The 26,085-nt window shown below is 38.9% G+C and overlaps 1 protein-coding gene across 3 annotated transcripts; it reads right to left on the reverse strand.

Annotated features, from left to right (window-relative positions):
• Positions 1–631: 631 nt before the first annotated feature.
• On the reverse strand, positions 632–26,085 carry hhipl1 (HHIP-like 1). 3 transcript variants are annotated; one of them, XM_030724973.1, is made up of 9 exons: positions 25,616–26,085; positions 18,548–19,194; positions 18,252–18,395; positions 17,378–17,706; positions 16,562–16,688; positions 13,766–13,911; positions 13,575–13,656; positions 1,872–1,954; positions 633–1,635 (listed from the first exon to the last, which is right to left on the reverse strand). In XM_030724973.1, the coding sequence occupies exons 1-9, from the start codon at positions 25,973–25,975 to the stop codon at positions 1,202–1,204; spliced, it is 2,352 nt and encodes a 783-aa protein (XP_030580833.1). In that variant the 5' UTR covers positions 25,976–26,085; the 3' UTR covers positions 633–1,201. The 3 variants fall into 3 exon arrangements, with proteins under 3 accessions (XP_030580834.1, XP_030580833.1, XP_030580832.1); XM_030724972.1 differs by having other exon boundaries at positions 637–1,770; XM_030724974.1 differs by lacking the exons at positions 13,766–13,911; positions 16,562–16,688 and having other exon boundaries at positions 632–1,770; positions 13,575–13,647; positions 17,396–17,706.

A 26,085-nucleotide genomic window follows, 5' to 3' on the forward strand; every position in this document is an offset into this window, starting at 1 on the left:
ATGGAGAGAGGTTCTCCTTTGAAGACTTGGACCGATTCAAGGAAGACTCTCTGTGCTCCTTCATCTCTGAGACCGAGAGTCTGCTGGACCCAACTCCCCGACTGTCAAAATTAAAGATGACGAGTGATGAGTAAGGAGTGAGAATGTGTTGTATTGAAACATTCATGAATGCAGCTCAAAAATGGAGCCTGAGAATCAGTATTTGGTATGACCTCATTTATTCTTCAGGGCAGGCTGATCTCAGAGGCTGATTTCTCTGAGGGGCTGATCTGAGGGGAACACCTCACCCAAGAGGCGGCCAGGAGGCATCCTAATCAGATGCCCGAGCCACCTCAAATGGCCCATTTCAATGTGGAGGAGCAGCGGCTCTACTCTGAGCCCCTCCCAGATGGCCGCACTCTTCACCTTATCTCTAAGGGAAAGGCCAGCCACCCTTCGAAGGAAACTAATTTCTGCCGCTTGTATTCGCGATCTTATTCTTTCGGTCACTACCCAAAGCTTATGACCATAGGTGAGGGTAGGAACGTAGATCGACTGGTAAATCGAGAGCTTCGCTTTTACACTAAGCTCCCTCTTTACCACAACAAACCAGTGCACATCCAGTGTATATGTAGGTTACATGACAAGTTTGCATCTGAAAGATTCAGAATTTTTTGTCATTTTAACAGCGCATTCGGTGAGTAAAGGTCTTAAGTATGGGAAAAGCCAGTAGAAACAAGAGGAGTTTGAGCTAGGACTTTTATTGAAATCACTTCCCAAAATTATATTATATTAACTATGACCTCATTTAGCTGATAGAAATTTCTGACACATTAGGAACTACTGTTTTGTTTTGTTACTGTAAATTAAACTGAGAAGCCAAACACACAAATTGTGATATTTCACAGTAAACTCTAATAAACCAATAATAAAATCAGAATTATCCACTTACCAATGGTAAATATTGAAAAATACTATTAAGTAGCTATTGTGTATATTGTATTGTTTCTATTCTTCTACATAAAACAAAGCATAGCAGTTTTAGATTGTGTTACTCTTTATCTTCATTGTTGCTGTGGAAAATCATAGCATTCATGAGAATAACAGCCTTCTCACTAAGAGCAGATTTTTAACACCTGTGTTAACATCTGTGTTATGTTAAACTTTGAAGTGATTATTTACTCCATGATAACTTGCTCTGGACTTAATACTCGTTAAGCTTTTAAACTTCTACAATGTATGTTGAGTTGCTGCAGATCACACCAGCATCTTCATAGTGAGCACAGTTATGTGTCCCCATACCAGCGTGTCTGCAGTCTAACAGGTTGGATTCAGTCCCTTCACACTGAACATCATCAAGAAGAATGCGGAGATCTTTTCCCTCACCAAACTCAGAGTTCTTAGTTGCCTTGAGAGCATATTGAAAACCCAGCTGGCGGCAAACTACTCGAGCATTCATAAAGGTCCACAGGTCATCACACACGGTACCCCATTCCCCACTGATGTAGATCTCTACACGTCCACGGTCACTCCTGCCATGTTCATCCCCAACCAGCCTTAATGCTCCCGTCTGGATCTCAGGTGCACTTTCCACTTTGGATTTGTTATTCTTACGCCGGTTTTTCCGCCTTGAATTCCTTGGTGGTTTGGAAGAACCTGTGGTTGGTACAGGGGTAGTCAGACTTGGTCCTAGGTCAGCTAGATTACTGAGTAACTCTTCGAGCCAGTCATAAGACTCTGTGGGTTGTGGTGCAATTTTATTTCCATTTGGTGGGTCAATGCCAACCAGTGCTAATGGAAGATGATAAAACAATACAGACCAAATGAGATTATTAAAAAAATTAGATTTTGATCATTTTAGTTAGTGTGAAGAGATTTTTCTGTGAACTCACTTTCCTGAGGAACAAACTTGATGAGATTACTTCTTACTCTCACAGGAAAAGGGTCAAAGTGGCATTTTCTTGGTGGAGCACGTCTAGAAAAACAATGAAATATAAGAAGAAATTTTCCAAAAAAAAATATTGTTTCCATCTATTTTTTTTCCACTGAGCACAGGTCAAGTATTTCCCCACCCATTTCAAAAGTGATTTTCCTCAATGTTTTTATATTTTCAGGTTGAGGTTAATGATAGATTCTCTATTTTTATTTAACAATCATCAAAATCCATATAATAGAACAGACCAGCTAATTAAAAGTGTTATTTTGTTCTTTTTCTTGTTCATGGTCTTTATGTACTCCCTGTAATGTTTAACATTCGACTTTAATTGTCCTTTCAGAAATTCCATCTGTGTCCTGTGATGACCGTCAAATACAATCAAAACAATAATGATATTACAGTTACAGACATTAAAGACAATGGCCCCTGTGGGACACGATTGCGGAGGGCAGGAGTTACCCCTGCCTACTGCTCCCCGCTGCTCCCCACTGATTGTCACTGCCGCCCCGGGGATGTGGGTGCCTGGGGGTCCCGGGGTGCGTGGCTGGATGTCTTGACGTGGCTTCTGGCCTGCTCCCTTGGTGGCTGTGGCCTGGGGGTGGCTCGGGCCTCTTTTGTGTGTGTGTGTGGGTGTGTGTGTGTGTGTGTGTGTGTGTGGGGGGGGGGGCTGTGCTGGGTGTCGGGCTATTCCGGGGCGCCTGGGGCTGCATTCTCGGCTCGTGCTGGGAGGGCCGGCCTGGTGGGGGGGGGGGCTTGCTCCTTGCCTCTGGCTCTCTGGGCTCTTGCCTGTTGACCGTGGGGGCTCCGTCTGGGGTCTTCCTCCTCTGGGGTGTGCGCACGGTTGCCATTGGGATGTGTGGCCTCGAGTCTTCTGAGCTCCTGGTGGGCCGTGTTTGACCCATGTCCCCTGGGTCTTTCCCTGCCTGCCTCTGGATCCTGAGGGGGTTGGTTGCAGCTTCTTGCCCTCATTATAGAGTACGTTCCATGACAGAGGAACACATATACAAACTACAGTACGAGTGTGTGTGTGTATATATATATATATATATATATATATATACAGTGCCTTGCGAAAGTATTCGGCCCCATTGAACTTTTCAAACTTTTGCCACATTTCAGGCTTCAAACATAAAGATATAAACTTTTAATTTTTTGTGAAGAATCAACAACAAGTGGGACACAATCGTGAAGTGGAATGAAATTTATTGAATGTGTCAAACTTTTCTAACAAATAAAAAGCTGAAAAGTGGGGCGTGCAATATTATTCGGCCTCTTTACGTTCAGTGCAGAAAACTCACTCCAGAAGTTCAGTGAGGATCTCTGAATGATCCAAGTTTGTCCCAAATGACTGATGATGATAAATAGAATCCACCTGTGTGTAATCAAGTCTCTGTATAAATGCACCTGCTCTGTGATAGTCTCAGGGTTCTGTTCAAAGTGCAGAGAGCATCATGAAGACCAAGGAACACACCAGGCAGGTCCGAGATACTGTTGTGGAGAAGTTCAAAGCTGGATTTGGATACAAAAAAGATTTCCCACGGTTTAAACATCTCAAGGAGCACTGTGCAAGCAATCATATTGAAATGGAAGGAGTATCAGACCACTGCAGATCTACCAAGACCCGGCCGTCCCTCTAAACTTTCATCTCAAACAAGGAGAAGACTGATCAGAGATGCAGCCAAGAGGCCCATGATCACTCTGGATGAACTGCAGAGATCTACAGCTGAGGTGGGAGAGTCTGTCCATAGGACAACAATCAGTCGTACACTGGCCTTTATGGAAGAGTGGCAAGAAGAAAGCCATTTCTCAAAGATATCCATAAAAAGTCTCGTTTAAAGTTTGCCACAAGCCACCTGGGAGACACACCAAACATGTGGAAGAAGGTGCTCTGGTCAGATGAAACCAAAATCGAACTGTTTGGCCACAATGCAAAACAATATGTTTGGCGTAAAAGCAACACAGCTCATCACCCTGAACACACCATCCTTACTGTCAAACATGGTGGTGGCAGCATCATGGTTTGGGCCTGCTTTTCGTCAGCAGGGACAGGGAAGATGGTCAAAGTTGATGGGAAGATGGATGGGGCCAAATACAGGACCATTCTGGAAGAAAACCTGTTGGAGTCTGCAAGAGACCTGAGACTGGGACGGAGATTTATCTTCCAACAAGACAATGATCCAAAACATAAAGCCAAATCTACAATGGAATGGTTCACAAATAACCGTATCCAGGTGTTGGAACGGTCAAGTCAAAGTCCAGACCTGAATCCAATCGAGAATCTGTGGAAAGAGCTGAAGACTGCTGTTCACAAACGCTCTCCATCCAACCTCACTGAGCTTGAGCTGTTTTGCAAGGAAGAATGGGCAAGAATTTCAGTCTCTCCATGTGCAAAACTGATAGAGACATACCCCAAGAGACTTACAGCTGTAATTGCAGCAAAAGGTGGCGCTACAAAGTATTAACGCAAGGGGGCCGAATAATACTGCACACCCCACTTTTCAGTTTTTTATTTGTTAAAAAAGTTTGACACATCCAATAAATGTCATTCCACTTCACGATTGTGTCCCACTTGTTGATTCTTCACAAAAAATTAAAAGTTTATATCTTTATGTTTGAAGCCTGAAATGTGGCAAAAGGTTGAAAAGTTCAAGGCGGCCGAATACTTTCGAAAGGCACTGTATATATATATATATATATATATATATATATATATATATATATATATATATATATATATATACATATATATAAGAATGTGTATGTATGTATGTGTAGCTTTTATCTTCTACTTTTTTTTGTGTCTCCCCCAATTAACAAGAAAAGCCTATCGAAAACTTATAGAGCACTTCTGTAAAAGCAAATATGTTTGGTACAATAATGCCTTCGGATTGTCATTTCAATTGCGAAAACTGCCAGACATGACAGGTTTAAAAAAAAAAAAAAAAAAAAGACAATGACAGCAAGAATGTGATGTAACATCACCAAAAATCAAAGCATAATTATATGCAAGTTTCACCCATGTCCAGGGGCGTGGAAGTGGGGGGAAAAGTGGACCTGACTACCCAGGGCCCGAGGGGGCCCATGAAAATCCTGTTTTTTGTTTTTTTTTTTGTGATGTTTTATTTCGAATGAATTGGGCCCTCCAATTAATAATTTATTAATATTTCAAATATATTGATAACATCAACTGAGGGAATGAACTTGAGTCACAGTCCTCTCAACATATTGGACACTCTGGGGGCCCTCCTCTTGGAGGCACAAAATGGTTTAGTCCGCCCGACAGTGACCTTCAACAAGTGCAACATCAGTGAGCCCAGATTGAATGACATGGGGGCTAGACATCATGCTGCCCAAAAAGCAGAAATCAGGTTATCAAAAGAAGAAAGAAAAGAAGGAAAAAGAAAGAAGGCTCCCCCCTCCGACCCCCCCCCCTTACGTGTTGGTAGCCTTTTGGTTCAGTGCATGTGCTGTAGCCTATTGTCTACTAACACAGCAGAGCTGAAAGTGAAACTCCGTGCTGAGACTTAATAAATGTTCCACCTAGAAATTTTTCTGCTGCATATATCAACATGTAAATAGCCTACCAGTATCACTGTAAGCTCAAGTACACACTAGTAATATATTAAGCAATAAAGCAATTTATTATTTTTGTCTGGTAAAAAGCCTTAGTAGTGTAGTGCTGTGCTTAAAAGCTATTGTCAATGCTCAATAAATTCATGTTACCAAAGCCAATGAATAATCATGTTAAATAACTGTGATTACAATATCAATCAAAAATAACTGTGATTATGATTTTTGACATAGAGAGAGAGAAAGCGAAAGAGAGAGAGAGAGAGAGAGAGAGAAAAGGAAGGGCCAAGTGAGGGAAATGCAGAGTTGTTGTTGTCAGAGGACTCAGGACTGTGGCCAGACAAGCTAACTGCTTAGCAGAGAGAGACTCTAGTTTGCAGGCTGGCTAGTGAAAGTGTAGACCTGACCAAAGTGGCAAGGAAGGCAAAGCATTCCCTGACTATCTTCAATACGTTAAATCGGCCAATGGGCGTGAGAAGATTAGGAGGGACTGGTTGATCCACAGTGACAGTGCAAAGGCTCTGCTCTGCATCCCATGCCTTCTGTTCTCACATGAGCAGGCAAGGCCATCTAAAAGTGCACTGAACAGCAAGGATGGACTTAAGTTATCAGACATTAAGTGGCAAAAACTGTATAGAAAGTTCCCAGAACATGAGACACACACTCCCCATAAGCAGTGCTATGTAAAATGGAAAAGCCTTCAGCACTCATTATTGGTAGCCACAGGAGTTGATGGGCACCTTCAAAAACAGTTCCAGACAGAAGCAGAGAAACATACCAAGATCTTAGAGAGGCTTTTGGATGTAACTCTTCATTTGGCTTCAAGAAATCTTGCATTCAGAGGCAAAACCTCAAATTTGGATGATGTCAATAATGGCAATTTTCTTGGAACCCTTGAGTTGTTGGCCCATTATGATCCCTTCTTACATGAGCACTTAGAAAAAGTAAGACAAAACTCACTACCTAAGTGCAGACACGCAGAATGAGTTTATTGAGCTCTGTGGCAAAAGAGTGCTCAACACTATCCTGAAAGAAAGAGAAGATGCAATATATTACTCTGTCATATGTGACTCAACACCAGACATATCTCATACAGAACAGAACGTGCTATTGGTAAGATATGTACATCACGACAAAGAAGACAGTGGTGTTTGGAAGATAGTTGAGAGGTTTATTGAATTCAAAGATTTTCACAAAAAGACAGGCCAGGAAATTCCCGAAATGATTCTAGAAGCGTTGCAGTCCAAAGGCATACCCTTACAAGAATGTAGAGGACAAGGATATGATAATGGAGCCAACATGTCTGGGAAGGTGAAAGGAGAACAAGCTCAGATTTTAAAAGTCAATCCACTTGCTACATTCTCCCCCTGTGCTTCCCACACCCTCAATCTGGTTGGTGTTCATGCAGCTGAGTCATGTCCAGAGGTTGCAACATTTTTTGGCTCTGTAAACCATCTTTATAATCTCTTCAGTGCTAGCCCAGAGCGATGGGCAACGTTGAAAGAAAAGACGGGATGCTCTCTTCATCGTCTCTCTGACACTCGATGGAGTGCCTGCATTGCTGCAGTACGAGTTGTGGCAGCTCACTTGCCCTCCATCCTTGAGGCACGAGAATGTGTCTTAGCCACCTGCAGTCTGACAAGTGAAGCCAAGTCCGAGGCAAATGGTTTGATCAGTTATTTTAAGACCTTTGATGCCATCGTCCTTCTTCCTGTGTGGGTAAAAATTTTGCAGTGCATTGAAAACAGAAATGTGATTCTTCAGGCAGGAGATATTTCTCTGGATGTTGAGGCTGCAAACATCAAGGCACTACAAGAGGAAATGCAGGCTCTTCGCAATAGATGGGACTCGCTGCTTGCAGAGGCCTCCCTAGTAGCACAAGCAATGGACGTCCCTGATCATTTTCGGAGTGAAGAGAGACGAAAGCGGAAAAGGAAATGCATGCCTGATGAGATGACACAAGAAGATGCAACTACTGAAGACAGTGCCGAAAATGCATTCAGGAACAACATATTTTTTGTTGCAATGGATAGCATCATCAGTGCCTTGAGTGCAAGGTTCCAGACCACAGCAAACATATGTGAAACGTTTGCACCTATTCTGAAGCTGACTGATATGACTGAAGCGCAGATAAAAACAACATGCTGGGCACTGGCAAAAATATATCACATGGATCTCTCACAAGAATTTGAAAATGAAGTGCTACACTTCCGCACCATATATGATGCTACATTTCCAAAAAATCTGTCCTCTCTTGAGCTCCTTAATGCCATCTGGAAGATGCAGCTACAGAGCATTTTTGGAGAACTTTGTATTGCTTTGAGAATTTTCTGCACACTTCCTGTCACAGTTGCAGGGGGTGAACGGGCTTTCAGCAAGTTGAAGCTGGTTAAGAACTACCTGAGATCAACAATGGGCCAGGATAGACTGAACAGCCTCGCCATTCTGTCGATTGAAAGCCAATTAGCCAAACAATTGGACTTTACAGATCTTATTAGTGACTTTGCAAACAAAAAGACCCGTCAGTGGGCTGTACTGGGATGTAAATTACATCTTTACATATTGTGTCAGCAAGGCTTTATTTCTTTGTCTGCAAGCTGAAGAACAATTTGACAGTTGACATTTTGTACTATCGCAGGCTCTATTGATAAGATGACATAGGACATTGATGTAAAAAGCAGAAACCAGTCACAACTTCTTTTTTTCACATTGAAACAATATTTTTCTGTTCATTTCTACTGTACCTTCTGATTACAAAAGTAATGTAGCTTATTTGATTTGATTCTGAGTGTACAGTTGTCTCCTGTTCGAGAGTAAATGTTTGTAAATCAAAATTTGCACGTGTCATGGATCAAAACGTTAGTACAAAAACCAGATGTAGCCTAATGTTTTAGGTATTTGAGCACAAGTAGGCCAAATGCATCAATACAGGTGGTGAATGAAAGAACAACTCATCAATCTGATCTGATTATAGCTTAAAACCTTATTTATGCTTTTTTATTTTAAATAAATACCCCTTCTTTTTTTTTTTTCTCTTTCTCGCTTGCCTAGTGTACTGACATGGTTAGGGGCCCACTGACATTGAGAGTGTACAGGGCCCAGAATTTGTTGCTACGCCCCTGCCCATGTCATATCACCTTGATATGTTTTTTTCAGCAGTTATACTGCAGTCAGTATAACAGCCAGGCAGTAAAACAAAAAGTCAGACTACTCTTTATAAATCAATAACAGAAAAGAACCACAATCTGTCTAACCACATCAAATAGTGCTGTAATAATTTTTTTGTGAATGACACATGTCTGAATCCCATTGCAGTTTTTCCATTAATCACTGTTAAAAAGTAATTGTGCTGCACTCCTTGTTTTCTCGTCTTTTCCCTTATCCCCCAAATAGTTGCAGGCAGATGGCTGCTTGCCAATCAATTTTTCAATTTCTTTTGAGCCTCTGAAATTTGGAGGCTATGTATAAAAATCGCTGTCATTCCTAAACAGTTAATGCAATATTTACTTTAAATTCAGTGAATCAAGGTTGAAAATCTGAATTTCAATTACATTTTCATTGATTTAAAATCCAATGTGGTGACATACTAAGGTAAACTCACAACAACTGCATAATTTGTCTAAATACTTATGAGTCTGTAGGTGAAATATGCTAATTAAGAGGTTACACCCCTGAGCAAAAGATGAAAATAAAGACAAACTGAGTAAATCAGAATTTTTCTCTACATGACAATAAATACTTGGAAACTAGCCAAAACTGTAAGCTTCATTTTGTATCTTTGATTGCATAAATTAAGACATTTTTTTGATAGAGCTTAGAGTTAGGACTGGTTCAAGTGACCTTTGTTCAGGTGCTCCTTTCTTAACATTAATACTATGAGATGATGGTGTGGCTGTAGCTCAGGAGATAGACCAGGTCACCTGCTAATGGGAAGGTTAGTGGTTTGATCCCTGGCTGCTCCAGCCTGCATGCAAGTATCGTTGAACAATATACTGAACTCAAAGTTGCTCTTCGATGAGTTCATTGGAGTGTGAATATGTGGGAATGTTAGATAGAAAGAACTTAGGTGTAGGAACAGGTGCTTATCAAATGGATGAATAAAGACATGTTGTATAAAGCGCTCGGAATGCTCAGGTAGAAAAGTGCTGTATAAGAACCATTCTATGATGAAGAAATGGTACACGGTGTACAAATTTTCACCAAAATGCAAAAACTGTCAAACTTTATATTCATTTGATTTTAAAGTCACTTCCCAGTGATGTATAGTTTTTGTCACATGCAAATGTTATAAGCAAACTTAATGAATTTTATTAAACATTAGGTTTCATGGTTCCTTATTTTAACCCAACAATTGTTTATAAACAACTGAATGAATGCCTGTCAACTCACTGTATTTTTGAAAAGTACAGTCAAGTTTCAGAACCTGATTTGCACACAAACAGCTTTTACTAAAGCCATCAGCATGACTCACAGAGTGTTTCAGTCTTAGTTTTTTTCATTGCCCTTCAACACTGTCGATCATGACATTTTAATTTAAAGACTTCATCTTTCACTTGGCCTAATGTTCTTGATTGGTTCTCATCAAACCTAAAGGATACACGTATTTATGTTTCAGTAAGTTTTAGAGCAGCAGAAATAATCATTAAATTGGGTTATTCAAAGGTCTGTTCATGATCAATTACTCTTTAGCCTTTACACACACCTGCTTGCTACTATGAAAAGTCATAATATAGGCTAACATTTTTACACTGTTGTAAAAAGTCATTTTCCTCTGATAATCTAACTCTTGCTCACAATTTAATAAGCTGCATTGACTTTTTAAAACTTAACAGAGATAAGACGGAAATATTTAATATTTAAGTAAATGATGGTTATTTGAATTCTGTTATTTAGTGTTGGTATTTACTTATTATTTCTGACACCTGGGTTTTCCCTCTTGTGTAGAGTGTGTTTAGGTTTGTAGTAGTTTTCCACGTAGAGTTCTGTTTACAGCTTTAGCTTTTAGTAGGCCTCTGTGTTATTCCATCGCTCCTGTGTCTTGTCTGGTCTTTGTCTTTGCATGGTGTTTTCTACCTATGTTCTGTCTGGTTCTGTTTCCATGTTTAGTTGTCATCTGTCTGACAGTCCCTTGTCACATGTGCTTTGTGTTCAGTTTTGGTTCACTTGTGTCGTTAGTCTCATTTGGTTCACCTGTTTGTCCCTGCTGTCTCCACTCTCCCTGATTACCTTGTGTAGAGTAGACCCTGAGTTCTACTCCTTGTCGCGTCATCATCTATGGCTTCCCGGTCACTGTGTGTCCATGTGTTCCTTGTTATTTTTAACAAATCCTAGAGATTATTTTTCCCAGCTTCTGACCAGCCTAATCTTTTATAATGTGAATCCTGAGTTTACCAGCAAATAAAGCTGTGTCATTGCCAAGCTATGTACTGCCTCGCAGGTCATGCATTGGGGTCCTTACCTGGTCTCACACACACACACACACGCACACACACACACACACACACACACACACACACACACACACACACACACACACACACACACACACACACACACACACACACACACACACACTCCGTGGCAAAAATGTATGTTTTCTTTTTAATGGTTTTGGTTAGAACCACACACACTTGCATAGATATCCACACAAATTATGTGTTTTTGCTTAACAAATATTAAAATTTCCTTGGAGCTGAACTGCCTGCCCCCTATTCATTGATCAGAGTCTCTGTATTCAAGAAGGTGTCAAGCCAGCATCCCGAGAGATGTTATAGTATCCTGCTGTATAATCATACTTTTTAATGTTACATCTATTCACTTTGGGATATTGGCTTGTGTGGGTGATGTTGGGAAATATTTTTATCATTCCAATGTTGATATTTAAAGTTATTATTCCTACTTCTGTTTATTTGCAACTATACTGCTTCCTACACTGTAATAAATGCATATTGTGTGTCTAAAAGTAGTAGGAAGATTTGAGGCCTGTTTGAGTTGCTCTTATTTGTGTTCAGGCCCCAGAAGCTCTGCTACCCCTCCCTAACAGTCTGCTGTGGCCAAGCAGGCCCTCTCAGATCACTCTCAAAGCATACTCGTCTTCTGCTCTAGCCCAGTGTTGAACCTGTTGCTCATTCAAATTCATGCTTAGGGGTCTCAGCTCATAAAACTGCCCCATTTTGGGTTCATGTATAGGGCACCAGTCATCCTGTTTGCCCATTTTTCAATTTAAACCGTTTATAGGGATAAATCTGTCCAGTAGACCTAACCATAGGCTACCTTGCTTATGTACCACAGCCAAAGATTTTGGAAATGCAAATCAAGAAAGTGTAAATCTGTCTAAGAAACAAGTCTAGGGGCAAATTGGGCCCCACTTTCTCCCTCATATCTGGTCTGTGTCAGTGTGAGCAGCTGTAAATCCTTCTCCAGGAGTACCATAGGATGGCCACAAGGAGGTTGTTTCTGTCAATTATTGTGATGAATTTTTCTTACTGTCTTGTTGATGTAATGAAGATGCTCCGGGATGTTTGTACCTTTTCAGATAATGTCAGTAGAATTAATGACAGTTTCTAATGTATGCTTACAAAGTGCAGACTCAGCACAAATCTTAGAAAAAGAAAGGGAAAGAGTATAAATACCACGGTTAGAAGAGGAGAAGGGAGAAGAGAAGATGTAGTGACTGTCTTTGTCCGTGTTGTCCGTTTTTCCAGCAACTACTAAGGCACAACCTCCCGGGAGGGCTTCTTGCTTTTACTTTTTGCTTTTTGTCCTCTGTTTTTTGTGTTTGTATATTTCTAAGTACTAGTAACTTTTTGCAACAGAGCTTGCTCATCACCATGGATCATTTGGACAGTTTGATTTTATTTGGACTCATACTTAATCCCTGCACGGGCTCTCCTCGGTCGGAGGGAGTGATGAGGAAGCCGGGGCATGATCAACAGGTTCTTTCTTCTTTTCTGTTACTCTGTGTGTGTATCTCAGTCTTCATATGCTACTGTCTGTCTTTTTAACTATTTGTGTGCTACTAAGATGTCTAATAAACAGCCTGCATCGGAACCAGCTCAACCCTGTGATTTGTTGGTAACTATGTTTTTAATTTGCAGTCAAAAAGGAATATGGAGACCCCTAAAATGTATCCTACAGTGATAGATGTAAGTCATTTTATGACAAAGATTTCAAATGCTCCATTTAAATGGTAAATAAACTCGTACTTACATAGCACCTTCCTGTTCTGAGTATTCAAAGTGCTGTTTACTACAAAAGCGTCATGCACCCAATCATACACACATTCATACAAGTACTTTTTCTATACCTAAGAACCTTGCCTGTCATTTGTGCAAAGTTTCACGCCGATAGATACATCAGGGGCATTTTGAGGTTCAGTATCTGGCCTGAGGATGCTTGTACAGCATGCAGATTGGAATAAGATCGAACCAAGCTTCCTATTTGTAGATAAGCCACTCTACCTCCTGAGCCACAGTCACCCTTAAATGTCTCTTTGAAGATTGCAGAAATGGATGCTGTAGAAACAACGTAAGACTAAAACGTTATTTTGTGCAATACTTAATGTAAAAATAATGGTTGACAGGTTGGTCATTGCATGCACAAGCTGTGATGTTAGCATAGCCCTTAACCATTAAAATATACATGTATGCAGTTGAAACAGGGAAAAAGTGACCACAGAGGTTCTTTCATTGTGTTCTGCATGACTTCTCATCTTTTCCAACTGCTGCAGCAATCTTCGACTGTGCCATCTGGGAACATCTGAGCTCTCGCATATTGATATTTTTGGAATACATTTAATTAACACTTGCTGTACACATGAGGTTACAAAAAACAGGAAGTGCACAACAAATCAAATAAACATTACACCAGCAGTCTGATATAATTTTAGGGGAACACTGCCATATGCATGGATGATAACAAGAAGCATAAACTCTCAATAGACTACCATAAGACCTCTACATCTTACAGATTCATTTATAATAAATACATTACAAATAATAGGGTATTTCTGCACAGAAAGTCATTATCATAAATAAAGTTTTCTTTTCATAATGACAATTGCAAAGTAATAAGTAATTATATCACTCACCTAGAGGGATCCACAACTTTATATATGACTCCTGAAGGTGATGTAGCACTTGGTATTCCAGTGGACATGAAGTATAGTTCTCCTTAAGGAATAACATGATGAGAGAACGTTACACAAAAGATGCAACAGTTATAGGTAGCTAAAAACAGTAACTAAAAAAGTCAGTTTAAGATTGTGAGATGGCTCATTACCAGATTCATCCTCAGCAAAGGAGATGATGTACTGGTGATAATTGTTGATAAGTCCAGGAAAGGCACAGGTTAGGCCCATCCCCATACAGATCTCATTGTAGTTCCATCTTCCTGTGTTTTTGTCCTCCTGCAGACTCATTAAACGGCTGGGACACAAATAAAGTCAGCAATTTCTAATGTGCAGGATTTTAGGATCATGAAATTTCTGTACTTTTTATTTCATACCACTTAGTACCGTTCACCTCTACTTTTTATGCATTTTTTAGAGTACTTTTAACAGCCTTAAATAACATTACTACATTGTTGGAAAATATATGTATAACCTTTTACCTAGGAAAATATATCATATGGTTACGGAAAAGCTGATGTTAAAGGAATACTGTAAGCACACAACTTCTTTTTCTTTCTTTTTTTTTCACTGGCTTTTGGATTAATTAGGTGATGTATGATTTCAATAAACACTGTAAAACCTGATGAGTTAGTTCAACTCAAATTATTTGAGGAAACCGATTGCCTTGAATCATTTAAGTTCATTAACTCAAACATTTAAAGCATGAAAAAAATTACTCATTATGAGTAAAAGTATTCAAAAAAACTGACTTAGGACTTCAATAATTCATTTTTAATTCTATTTAATTTATGGGAATGAGTAGCTCCAACTTTTTCAGCAGATTAAGTTAAATGAATTTACTTCTTTTATTAAGATATAATGTTAGGTTTTACAGTGTAGATGTAATGTACATTATTTCAAGGATGACTTATTGCACATCTTTGTGTCATTTTAAACTGTTTAATAGCTATTTTGTTTGTCTGAATTGAGCCATCAGCAATTAAAAACCCTGCTGCCATGTTGACATATTACCATGTATGGCTTAGATAGCCAAGCCGTTATCCTCCCATCTTGTTAGTGTATTCGACAGTGGGTCTTGCAATATATCATCATCAAATTTCTTGTGTTTTTGTGATATCCATTAGATTTTGCTTTTTCGAAAATGCCTAAGTGAGCAAGGAAACTTGGGTGTACACGTTCTGCTGCTTGAAATTGCAACAAATCAAAGCTAAAGGAGTCTTTGACTTCCCAAATCCATCGAGGTCACCGGTGCGGCATTAATTTTGGTGCAACCTAGTGGAATGTGGCTGGTATTAAGGAGGGGTTTAAGCCAGGAACTTCAAGGTTTTGTGCTGCACATTTTGTCGCATTTGTAGTATTAATCCTGTAGTACATATGATATTCACAGTCAACAAACCCAGGTGCTGCAAAAATAAATAAATAAATAAATAAAATAAAATAAAATAAAATAAAATAAAATAAAATAAAATAAAAAATAAAACTTGTTGGTTGAAAAAGCTTATCCAAACCAGGAAGTGATACCAAATAATCCAGTGCATGAGACATTAAGGGTATTTTAAATGCAGCATAGGCCCAACAAATCAGTTCCATGCTTAAAATAAAAAGTGCACTTGCCAAGTAAAATAGAAAGAGACAAACTCTTCTGTACAACATTTATCCAGTGAGAGCAGGCTGTCAGATCACTGTTTCCCTCATAATGCCAGGTGTGGAGCATTCACATATGTGAAACTCTGGAGTAGTTTGTGAAACTTTGGGAAAGGAGTCCTATGCAGGTCGATGAATAAGAACAGCTCACATCTGTCTGATGCTGAGGTGAGTTGATGAGGATTTCCAGGACTTTTCTGTTGGTAATTGTTACCATTCCTGAAACTGTCTTTGAAGTGGATTTAACATTGTTGGACACTGAGGATTAGTGAATAAACTAATACAATGTGAGAATATAATCAAACTGTTTTTTCAAAGGGAAAATGGGATTTTTAGGACACTCGTGACTAACATAAGCTGTTGTTGTTGTTCTTGTCACCTGTCCATAAACAGGAGGGTCATATATCTAATCTGCTGACAATAAATAACTGCAACATCATTGGGAATAAACATGTTTATGCACATTTTTGTGTGTTACAGACCTGACTTCAGATAAGGGGGAGATGAGAGAGGAGATAGCAGTGGTGGAGGAAGCAGATAAAGCCCTAGGCATCACTTCGTGATGTTACAGTTCATGATTGATTTAATCATGTGACTCATGAGTCACTTTCACTTTGACTCATGAGAAAGTTCAGATGAGATTTTTGTGAGAAAGGTTTGATCTGCACACTTGTCCATGTTGTTTTATTTGATGTATACATGGCAATAGGTCATCAATGGGAGACGGCAGTCATGAGTTTTTAGCAGATGACTGATTCGCAGGCATTAAAAAAACAAAAAAACAGCTACTGCTCATCAATTGATAAGCCACATCATCAAAAATAACATTGTTGTTGTTTCTAGGGGTTTCTAGGGGCAGATGAGGAGCCACTTTTCTTCAGCCACACAACCACCTGGTCATATTGGTGATCACTATACTCCAAACAAACCACCTCTCATGCTATTGCAACATATGTGTATTTTAAATTCCTAAAATAAGTGGACCTCTCTGACAGTCTAAATAAAAAGGTTAAGTTTAGCATCTCTGAGCAAGACATATGGGCTGGTCCTGGTTAGACCAGTACCTAACCTACCTACCAAGACTAGTCCAAGTAGGAACAAACCATGAAATGGCTGCAGGGTGCAGTGGTTGTCCTGGAAAATGTTTGCCCTACACTTTGATAGATGGATCAATATAGAAAAATAATGGTGAGCTGAAGAAGGGAGGGTCCATCATCTCATTTTATGTGGAACATGGTACACAAGAGTTACTTTGAATCGAATTGTTTAAAATAATAATCTCTCTTCCAGGTTACACCTACCCACTCATGAAGTCTCCAAATATATAAATGCCATTCAGGTTGGGGTATTCACAGCCTCGATACACATAGCCACCTGTTACTGACTTGCCCATCTTATGAGGATATGCATAGACGGGCAGGACATCATCTGTGAAAAAATTAAAAGGTGTCAGAGCGTCAGAACATGAGGTGTATATATATATATATATATATATAGTACAACATTGGATGGTGTTCAGTGCAGTACCAACACAGGATTTTAATTCTGAAATTTGAAGTAAATATTTAATGCATTATTATCTTATTATAAGCTGGGGGTGGTGTAATGGTGTGGGGAACTGTCTACTTCTTGCCCCTTCATGCTAATTGAGCATCATTTAAATGCCACAGCCTAACTGAGTTTCGTTGTCAACAACATCGATTCCTTCATATCTACAGTGTACTGATCTTAAGCTCAAATCATCTCAGGGAACATGAGTTTATTATAGTCAAATGGCTGCAACAGTCACTAGATCGCAATCCAACAGAGCACCTATGGTGGAACAGAAGATTTGCAATATGGATATGCAGCTGACAAATCTGCAGCAACTCCATGATGCTTTCATGACTTCATGGACCAAAAACTCTGAGGAATGTTTTCAACACCTTATTGAATATGTGGCATGAAAATTAAGGCAGTACTGAGAGCAAGAGAGTATTTTATGTAGTCAGTGTATATTGATTATGGCAGCTTTTCGATGCACTGAATAAATTAAACAGTTAAATCAGTTAGGGTTCTGTTCTTCTCTATACTGTTTGAAATAAGGATAACACTTTACGCTGATGCAGCATACCTACCTAGAGAACTGTTCGCACATAGTTTCTTATCATAGCAGGAGAAGCCTTCTTTGGCTCTCCAGCCATAATTCCGTCCTTTCTCGATAATATCGATTTCCTCAAACTTGTTCTGGCCTACATCCCCACAGAAGATACGCCCTTTGCCGTCTTTGGTCCAAGGGTCGCCCCGGTCCACCGAACACCTCCACATATTGCGAACACCATAAGCATATATCTCAGGACGTGCTCCCTGCTCATGTATAAAGGGGTTATCTGGAGGAATTCTGTACAATGGACCTCTCTCGTTGTCATCAACATCAATTCGAAGAACTTTACCCAGGAGTGCTGACCTAGAATACATGTGCAAATACTGTAGTATCAAAAATATTGATATTTCACTACTAATGATTCTCAATATTATGAAGGATTTCAGCTCTCAGTTTCCACAACATTTATAGAGTAATACCATCAGTACTTTCATGCTCTCTTTGTTCAATAGAAACATACAAACACATGCAAAACCGTGCACACATAGCTATGTATGACCCACTGTGCATCACTGTTATTTTATATACTGTAAAAATGTTAAAAGAAAATAAGATTCTTAGTGTTTTTGCACTTTCTCCCTATGGTATAATTTGGTATATGGTATAAAGTGTTTTAAGTATTTTTCACTGACTCACTGGTAATGAATTCTTAAATTTCAGTGTAATGACAACATGCTTGTGAAGAAAGCATGTAGATTATTTGAACACTAAAATGCAAAAAAAACAAAAACAAAAACATGCAATTACTGTTTATACATTAAAATGAACTTTTGTTAATTTTATTTTATAAAAAGTTCTAAACTTTACTTTTAAGGTCATTTCAAGACATTTAATTGTGACCTCCTTACTTGTTCTGGGCATTCCCATATTGCCCAAATGGGTCTCCTGCCATTCCACCATCACCTGTGAAAATATACAAGTATCCATCATCTCCAAATAGTAGCTGCCCTCCATTGTGGTTGGATGCTGGTTCATCAATCTCCAGAATAACTCTAAAAGGAAAATAGATAATAGAAATAAAGAATAGATTGGGTATAAGCCATTTATGCACACAGATCATTTCTCTGACCCTGGTCAATATGACCAAAAAAAGTCTACAAAGTTAAAAATAGAAAAGTTCTCTTGCCGCAAGACTCATACCTACCTCTCAGAGGTATGGTCCACCTGATTCATGTCGTTGGCTGATACATGGAACTCACTGATTCTGATTCTCTCATCAAAACCCACCTCCACTGAGTAATACACATACAGCTTCCCATTGTACTTGTATTTGGGGTGAAAGGCGAGTCCAAGAAAGCCTCTTTCATCACCTTCCCATGACGACGTTAACACTGCCTGGGTAATGTTCAAAAATGGTCTCTCCAGTTTGGATTTATCTGGAAGGTAAGTCCACACAAGGCCCACCTGTTCTGCTACAAAGAATCTATGTGTGCCGTCATTGGCATGCACCATGGCTAATGGATTTCGGAGCCCATTGGCCACTTCTTCCAGACACAGTTGCAGACAGCCATCTGAGTTTGACTGAACCCTGCCCAGGTTTTGAGTGAGCTGCTGGTTGCTAAGCAGATGTGGATAGCAGTAGTCCTTGTCATGTAATTCTAGGTAATCGCAAAGACGGGTCTGATTTCCTTTGACTTTTGCTATATTTGGGTCTCCAGACAAGAAAGGAATGGTGAAATGACACTTCTTCCAAAACTGAAAGCAGTAGTCAGAACAGAGTCCAGGTATGGTCCTGACCGGTGTGCTTGGATCCTCAGCATCAAAGAGATGAGCTGAATAGGGAGAACACTCCTGAGATCAAGGGGAGATGGAGGAGAGACAGAAAAGAAGAAGAAAAGAGGAAATGCAACAAGAAGGAACAATCAGGGCCATGGGTAGCATGTAAAATGGTCTTTAAATGTACATTAGCTGTTTTTATTTCAGAGACGATAACATGACCATGTAAATACAGTTGATATAAAATTAAATTGATATGAAAAGTATGATAGTAAATACTTATGTATACATTCTTCAAATATAGATCAGGCTTTGCTTTTCATTGAAATTATATATTTTCTATATAAATTTTGGTGCAATATCCTTTGTCTTTTAGCTATTTTTTTTTTGTTAGAGACCTCTCTGTCCATTTACCAACTAGTTCTTTCACTTCATTAAAACAGTTTGTAACTACCTTGCCCAATGTTTCCTGCTGAGTACTTGGCGTAAAAGGGGTTATAGGAGCCTTGCTTTTGAAATACTATTAGTGATATCAGTGAACCAAACCAGTAAATGTGTGGGCTATAAAACCAAAATATTGTTGAGTATAAATAAACTAAAATGCTGACACCAGTGACATTTCTTAACGTTAGGAAAGTTTATGCAGCTCTGACGGCTAAAAAATAAACTGAAAACACATACATTAGTCTTGCCCCATAGTAGTTTGTGTACAGTGCCTTGCGAAAGTATTCGGCCCCCTTGAACTTTTCAACCTTTTGCCACATTTCAGGCTTCAAACATAAAGATCTAAAAATTCTTTTTTTTTGTGAAGGATCAACAAAAAGTGGGACACAATCGTGAAGTGGAATGAAATTTATTGGATGTGCAATATTATTCTGTCCCCTTGCGTTAATACTTTGTACAAAAAATCATGTTTGAGTGTAAATGCAGTTTTCAAAAAATGCAGTATACCATATTGGTATCATATTGATATATGCCTATAGATAATAATTCCAAATATTTCCTATAGAATGCTGCTTATACAGTAATCCCTCGCTACTTCGTGGTTCGCTTTTCGCAGACTTGCTGTTTCGCGGGTTTTCAATCAATATTAGTGTAAAATATTTATTGCTGTATTTTTGCTGTTTCGTGGGTTTTTGCGGTACTTGTTCAACACATGCGTAGTATGTGTTGCACAGTAATCTATATATTTGGTGTACAAGTGTGTGGGGAGGGTTTATAAAAACTTTAAATAGTGTATAACTTCTAAAATAATGTATAAGTATTAAAATAAATATAGTGTCCCTACTTCACGGATTTTCGCGGACTTTATATTACTTAAAAATGTGTCATTTTGCAACATCAGTTACTAATTCTGAATAGGCTGTACTTTTTTAATGGTCTATCTTATTGTAATTATGTGTTTGAATTTAAACAACTTAACATCATCAGGTTTTGCACCCGCCAAAATCTAGTTCATACTGGTTTTAACAGACTGGATTGAGGACCTCTGAACGTTGTGTGACAGAGCAGAGACGGGAGAGAATGAAGAGGAAGGATTCAGCTGCACTGAAGCCAGTTGTCTGACCCACATTTGAAGCCTTGGTTGAATGAACAGAATTCAGTGACAAAATAGTGAGTTATAACGTATGCTGGTTGCATGTCGACTGATAGGTGAAGTAACTAGCCTAATTATTAAAAAGTTAGCAAGACAGTTAACCACCTAACTTTGCCCGATACTTTCTTAGCAAACATTAGCTATATTGGGCAGACTGTTTATTGTTACTTTAGCCAACAAATATGGAATTGAATTTATTGTACTGGAATGAAGTAGAATTACATAAACTTGTCTGTTTGTTGGCTAAAGCAACATTTGAGTCTTTGCATAGAAATTATAACAGTAATAATTTATGGCCACAATTTTTTCATTTTTTTAAAAGTCCGATTTCACCTGAAGGGCTCAGTAGTCCTCATCAACATTGTATTAAAGAGCAGTAGTGCAGTCTGGGTTGATGCATTAAAAGATTCCATCATAGTCAGCACATTTGAACATTAACATGTTTTTTTTTTATATATTTTAGGTGTGTCTGGAGTTTAGCAGAGTGGTTGGTAAGAGCCTGCGACAGGTGTTCTATGAGGCCCTTGACCATCACAGTCCAGGTGGGTTCCAGTTCATAAATTATTGCACTTTTTAGTATGTGTGCACACATAATGTTCGGGGTGACATGTAGACCCTATTCTAAATGTGTGATCTCCTGTCTCCTCCTTCATTCCACCAGGCTTCAGATGTGATGGAGGTCAGATACGTTGTCCTCAGGGGGCTTCCTGTCATTCTCAGCGATGATCCACCTGTCTTCTGCAAGGCCTGCTTTGTGAGGAACTTTGATTTTCTTTTCACCTTCCCTCATCCCCTCATTCTGTAGTTCCACCTGTGTACTATCTCCCGTATTTTCCCTCAACCTCCCTTCCCCTCTCTCCATCTCGCTCTTTAGTTCTCCTCCCTTACAGCCCTGTTCTCTACCTCTGCTCTTCTCTTCCTACTATACATATTATTTTAAGTTTTGCTTATATTGATAGTCACTTTCTTGATGTTAGTATTGTGATTGACTATTCTGAGTGATTTTCTGTATCGTTCACTGCCCTGTGCAGTGTCCACCCACTGCACAAGATAGTACACTGTGTGCATAATTATTAGGCAAGTTGTATTTGATAAGAGTCTTTTTATTATTGAACAACAACTATCTTCTCAATCAACCCAAAAGACTTGTAAATCTCAAAGCTTAATATCTTTGGAAGTTGGAGTGGGGTTTTTTAGATTTGGCTATCTTAGGAGGATAGCTGTTTGTGCAGGTAACTATTACTGTGCAGAATTATTAGGCAACTGAATAACATTTCAGACATTCAAAAACAAAACCAAAAACAAATCAGTGACCAATATAACCACCTTTCTTTACGATGACACTCAAAAGCCTTCCATCCATAGATTCTGTCAGTTGCTTGATCTGGTTGAGATCAACATTGCGTGCAGCAGCCACCACAGCCTCCCAGACACTGTTCAGAGAGGCGCACTGTTTTCCCTCCCTGTAGATCTCACATTTTATGAGGGACCACAGGTTCTCTATGGGGTTCAGATCAGGTGAACAAGGGGGCCATGTCATTATTTTTTCTTCTTTTAGACCTTTACTGGCCAGCCACGCTGTGGATGCATGTGATGGAGCATTGTCCTGCATGAAAATCATGTTTTTCTTGAACATAATGACTTCTTCCTGTACCACTGCTTGAAGAAGGTGTCTTCCAGGAACTGGCAGTAGGTCTGGGAGTTGAGCTTCACTCTATCCTCAACCCGAAAAGGCCCCACAAGTTCATCTTTGATGATACCAGCCCATACCAGTACCCCACCTCCACCTTGCTGGCATCTGAGTCGGAGTGGAGCTCTCTGCCCTTTACTGATCCAGCCTCGGGCCCATCCATCTGGCCCATCAAGAGTCACTCTCATTTCATCAGTCCATAAAACCTTAGGAAAATCAGTCTTAAGATATTTCTTGGTCCAGTCTTGACATTTTATCTTATGTTTCTTGTTCAAAGGTGGTCGTTTTTCAGCCTTCCTTACCTTGGCTATGTCCCTGAGTATTGCACACCTTGTGCTTTTTTGATACTCCAGCAACATTGCAGCTCTGAAATATGGCCAAACTGGTGGCTAATGGCATCTTGGCAGCTTCACGCTTGATTTTCCTCCATTCATGGGCAGTTATTTTGCGCCTTTTTTTTTCAACACGCTTCTTGCGAACCTGTTGGCCATGAAACGCTTGATTGTTTGGTGATCACGCTTCAAAAGTTTGGCAATTTCAAGACTGCTGCATCCCTCTGCAAGACATCTCACAATTTTTGACTTTTCAGAGTCCATCAAATCTCTCTTCTGACCCATTTTGCCAAAGAAATAGAAGTTGCCTAATAATTTAGCACACCTTTTATAGGGTGTTGGTGTCATTAGACCACACCCCTCCTCGTTACAGAGATGCACATCACCTGATTTACTTAATTTGTAGTTTGCTTTAAAGCCTATACAGCTTGGAGTAGGACAACATGTATAAAAAGGATGATATGGTCAAAAAACTAATTTGCCTAATAATTCTGCACACAGTGTAGACACATCAGCTGTGTACATATAAAGCCTGTTTGTAGTACTTTGCTGTCATACTGATGTGATAATCCTGCGTTCTTTTTTTTAGGACACTGATGATAAGGAACGTCTGTACAATGATGTGCCAGTGGGGATCCTTAGCCATGAACAGGAAAACATGTCTCCACACATACAGTCGCTTCACTATAATGCATCCTCGGTGGGAATCATCTTGGAGGAAAAGGTGAATGCTGAGAACCTGTCCCAGGCCATGTACATTGTCTTTGGACTTGCATATGCACTGCATCTCAACTACCCAAAGTACATGAAGAACACTTTTGATTTTTTTCAACAGGTACTTCTAAACATTGGTAAGACAGATCTTAAACCTAAACTTCAGACATTCAAGAATCAACTTGCAATGTGAGATCCAGAATCTTGTCTTCCCAAATTGTTTTTTTTGTTTTTTGTTTTTTTTTAATAACTGGAAGTAAATTAAAAATGAATCAATTGTGAATTGTTCAAGAAAACATAAAATTAATTTGGATCTGCTTTATTTGTTGATAATATTAATTGAAGGCAATGTACAAAAGGTTAGCAAGTTAAAAATTAATGTAAATGATAGAGAAAACGTTGGGGGTGGTGTGAATTTAAGGTAGAGAGAGGAGAAGAGAGAGTGTGCTTCTAGTTTTAGTTTTCAACTGTTCGCTCATGTATGGAGAGTGAAGAGTACCAAACTACAACAAATAACTTGTGAAATAATTATTTAAATGTGTCATCAAAAGCGGAAATAAATACAGTTTTAATTTATTAAATATAGAATTTATTACATGTGCCTCATTTAACATATTGATTTCATTAAAAAAAAAAGAGATATAATCATTTCACGATTTAAAAAAATATTTCATCTTCCTGTACTGGAGCACATCATGAATTAATTTAAGCTGTCAACTTCACCTATCAAACTCAGCTTCTATAGAGACCCTGACATCTGACCAGCTGCTTCTGCAGTTTCCAGTGAAAATATTGATCTCAGAGTCATGACAAACTTGGGAGAAGTTGTCTTGACTTGCTGTTTGAAGCAGCCAATAAGACATCAATCCTCTGTAGAAGCTGCCCTAATCCCACCCACTGAGTTTCAGCACAGGAACATGAAATATTTATTAAATCATGAAATAATCATATCTAGATTTTAAAATGAAATCAATACATTTAATTGAGGCACATAGAATCAATTTTATATTTAATAAATTATTTATGCATTTATTTCCAGTTTTAAGAAAACAATGACTCATTTGAAGAATAATTTCAAAAGATATTTATTTATTATACTTTAGCACTCTTCGCTCTCCATAGACACACAGGTTTTTCATTTAATCATTTTGTTGATGTTGAGTTCAAAATTCCCAAGATAGAGGGGGACTGAGAGGAGGTGGAGGGTAGAGTAGATATTTGGTCTTTTTGTTTTGTTTTGGTTTTTTTGTTCACCCTCTGGCTCTCTACTTGTACAGTTTTTTATTCTTCCATGGACAAATGTTATTTATAAATGTTAAGGTAACATGTGTTAAGCAGGGCTGAGTTTTATCATGTTCAATAATGTAAAAAATATTTTTGTTACCTCTTTTGGTGAAAAAAGATAGGTTCAGAAAAAGAAATGTTGTATATATTTAATTTACCAGGCTCTATTGATTGAAATACACATTTTGATTTTTAAGAACTTATAATTTAGTTCAGTTGGTAATGGAGTAATGATTACTTAAATAAATGAGTGGTGAATGATTGCTTAAACTAAGTATCTTCAGTTACTGAAACTCTAGTATTAGTACATTCAACTTAAATCTTTCATTACATTCCCAAAGGGCCTCAAGTACATTGAACATAGTCCACTGCACTTATTCAACTAATGCTTCATTACTTAAAAAATTTAATGCAACAAGTTACCTTGTTTTGTTTTTTTTTTTATTTTAAAGTATATTCAACATATGGGGGTTTACTGTACAGTGAATGGTAAATGCAAACATGTTGTATAAGTGCGTTAAGTGCTCAGATAGAGTAGGAAAGCGCTATATAAGAACTAGTCAATTTACATACGGAGAGGATGTGCCCCTAAGTGTAAAAACAACAGAACAAAATATTAGCATTAAGACTGGAAATTACCAGTATTGCCAAAACATAAATAAAGGAAAGTCTATTATAGCCTTTACAATATTTCCTTACATTTTTTAAAATAGATACCCTACCTTACTTTGGTGTTGTTGTTTTTTTGCTGTTTGTTTTTAAATAAGACCTCTCCTTCTTTTGCTTATTTCAGAGGAAGTATTTTGTTTGGTCAGCCTCTTGGCACATGTTGGAGACGTTTTAAACTGAGCCAATCGACCTTTGTCCATGCCTGCCTACCTGACAGAGCAACTCCAAGACAAAACCCGCGCAGTTGGCATATCCATAGTAATCAAAATTATCCACAATCCTGTAGTATTTAGCCATCAGCTCCTGGTCCTTCTGATAATCACAGCAGCCAAATTCCTTGTACATTACACAAAATTCCAGCTCCCTCTGCGGTCGGAAGGGCGGTTTAAAATCCAAACACTGCGGGTGTAACATTACAGATGTCAGATTTAGTGTTAAAAAACACAGAATAGACGAGAACCACGGAAGACTGATGACTTTGCCACAACACCGCTGCATTATGGCGTGCGCTGGATAACGTGGAAAGAAAGGTTTTACAAAAGCGGCTTCCTGTGTGGACTTTGCGCTCATCCTTCACATAACTCAGTGCTCTGACGTGGTGAAGCGCCGTCACAATTTATTTATTTTTGCTTGCTTTGGGAGACGTGGTTGGTACGGACCGTACTGTAGCCTGAAGCCAT

The sequence above is a fragment of the Archocentrus centrarchus genome, unplaced genomic scaffold, assembly GCF_007364275.1.
Source record: "Archocentrus centrarchus isolate MPI-CPG fArcCen1 unplaced genomic scaffold, fArcCen1 scaffold_44_ctg1, whole genome shotgun sequence".
NCBI lineage: Eukaryota > Metazoa > Chordata > Actinopteri > Cichliformes > Cichlidae > Archocentrus > Archocentrus centrarchus.

What these genes read in the sequence shown, in the direction of transcription:
- hhipl1 (XM_030724972.1), bottom strand. Translation starts at nt 25,975, where the DNA reads ATGAGCGCAAAGTCCACACAGGAAGCCGCTTTTGTAAAACCTTTCTTT. An exon ending in TCTTGGAGTTGCTCTGTCAG is followed by an intron (nt 19,195 to 25,615) that starts GTAGGCAGGCAT and finishes CCTTGATCTCAG; the next exon opens with GAGTGTTCTCCCTATTCAGC. An exon ending in ATGTGCGAACAGTTCTCTAG is followed by an intron (nt 16,689 to 17,377) that starts GTAGGTATGCTG and finishes ATTTTTTCACAG; the next exon opens with ATGATGTCCTGCCCGTCTAT.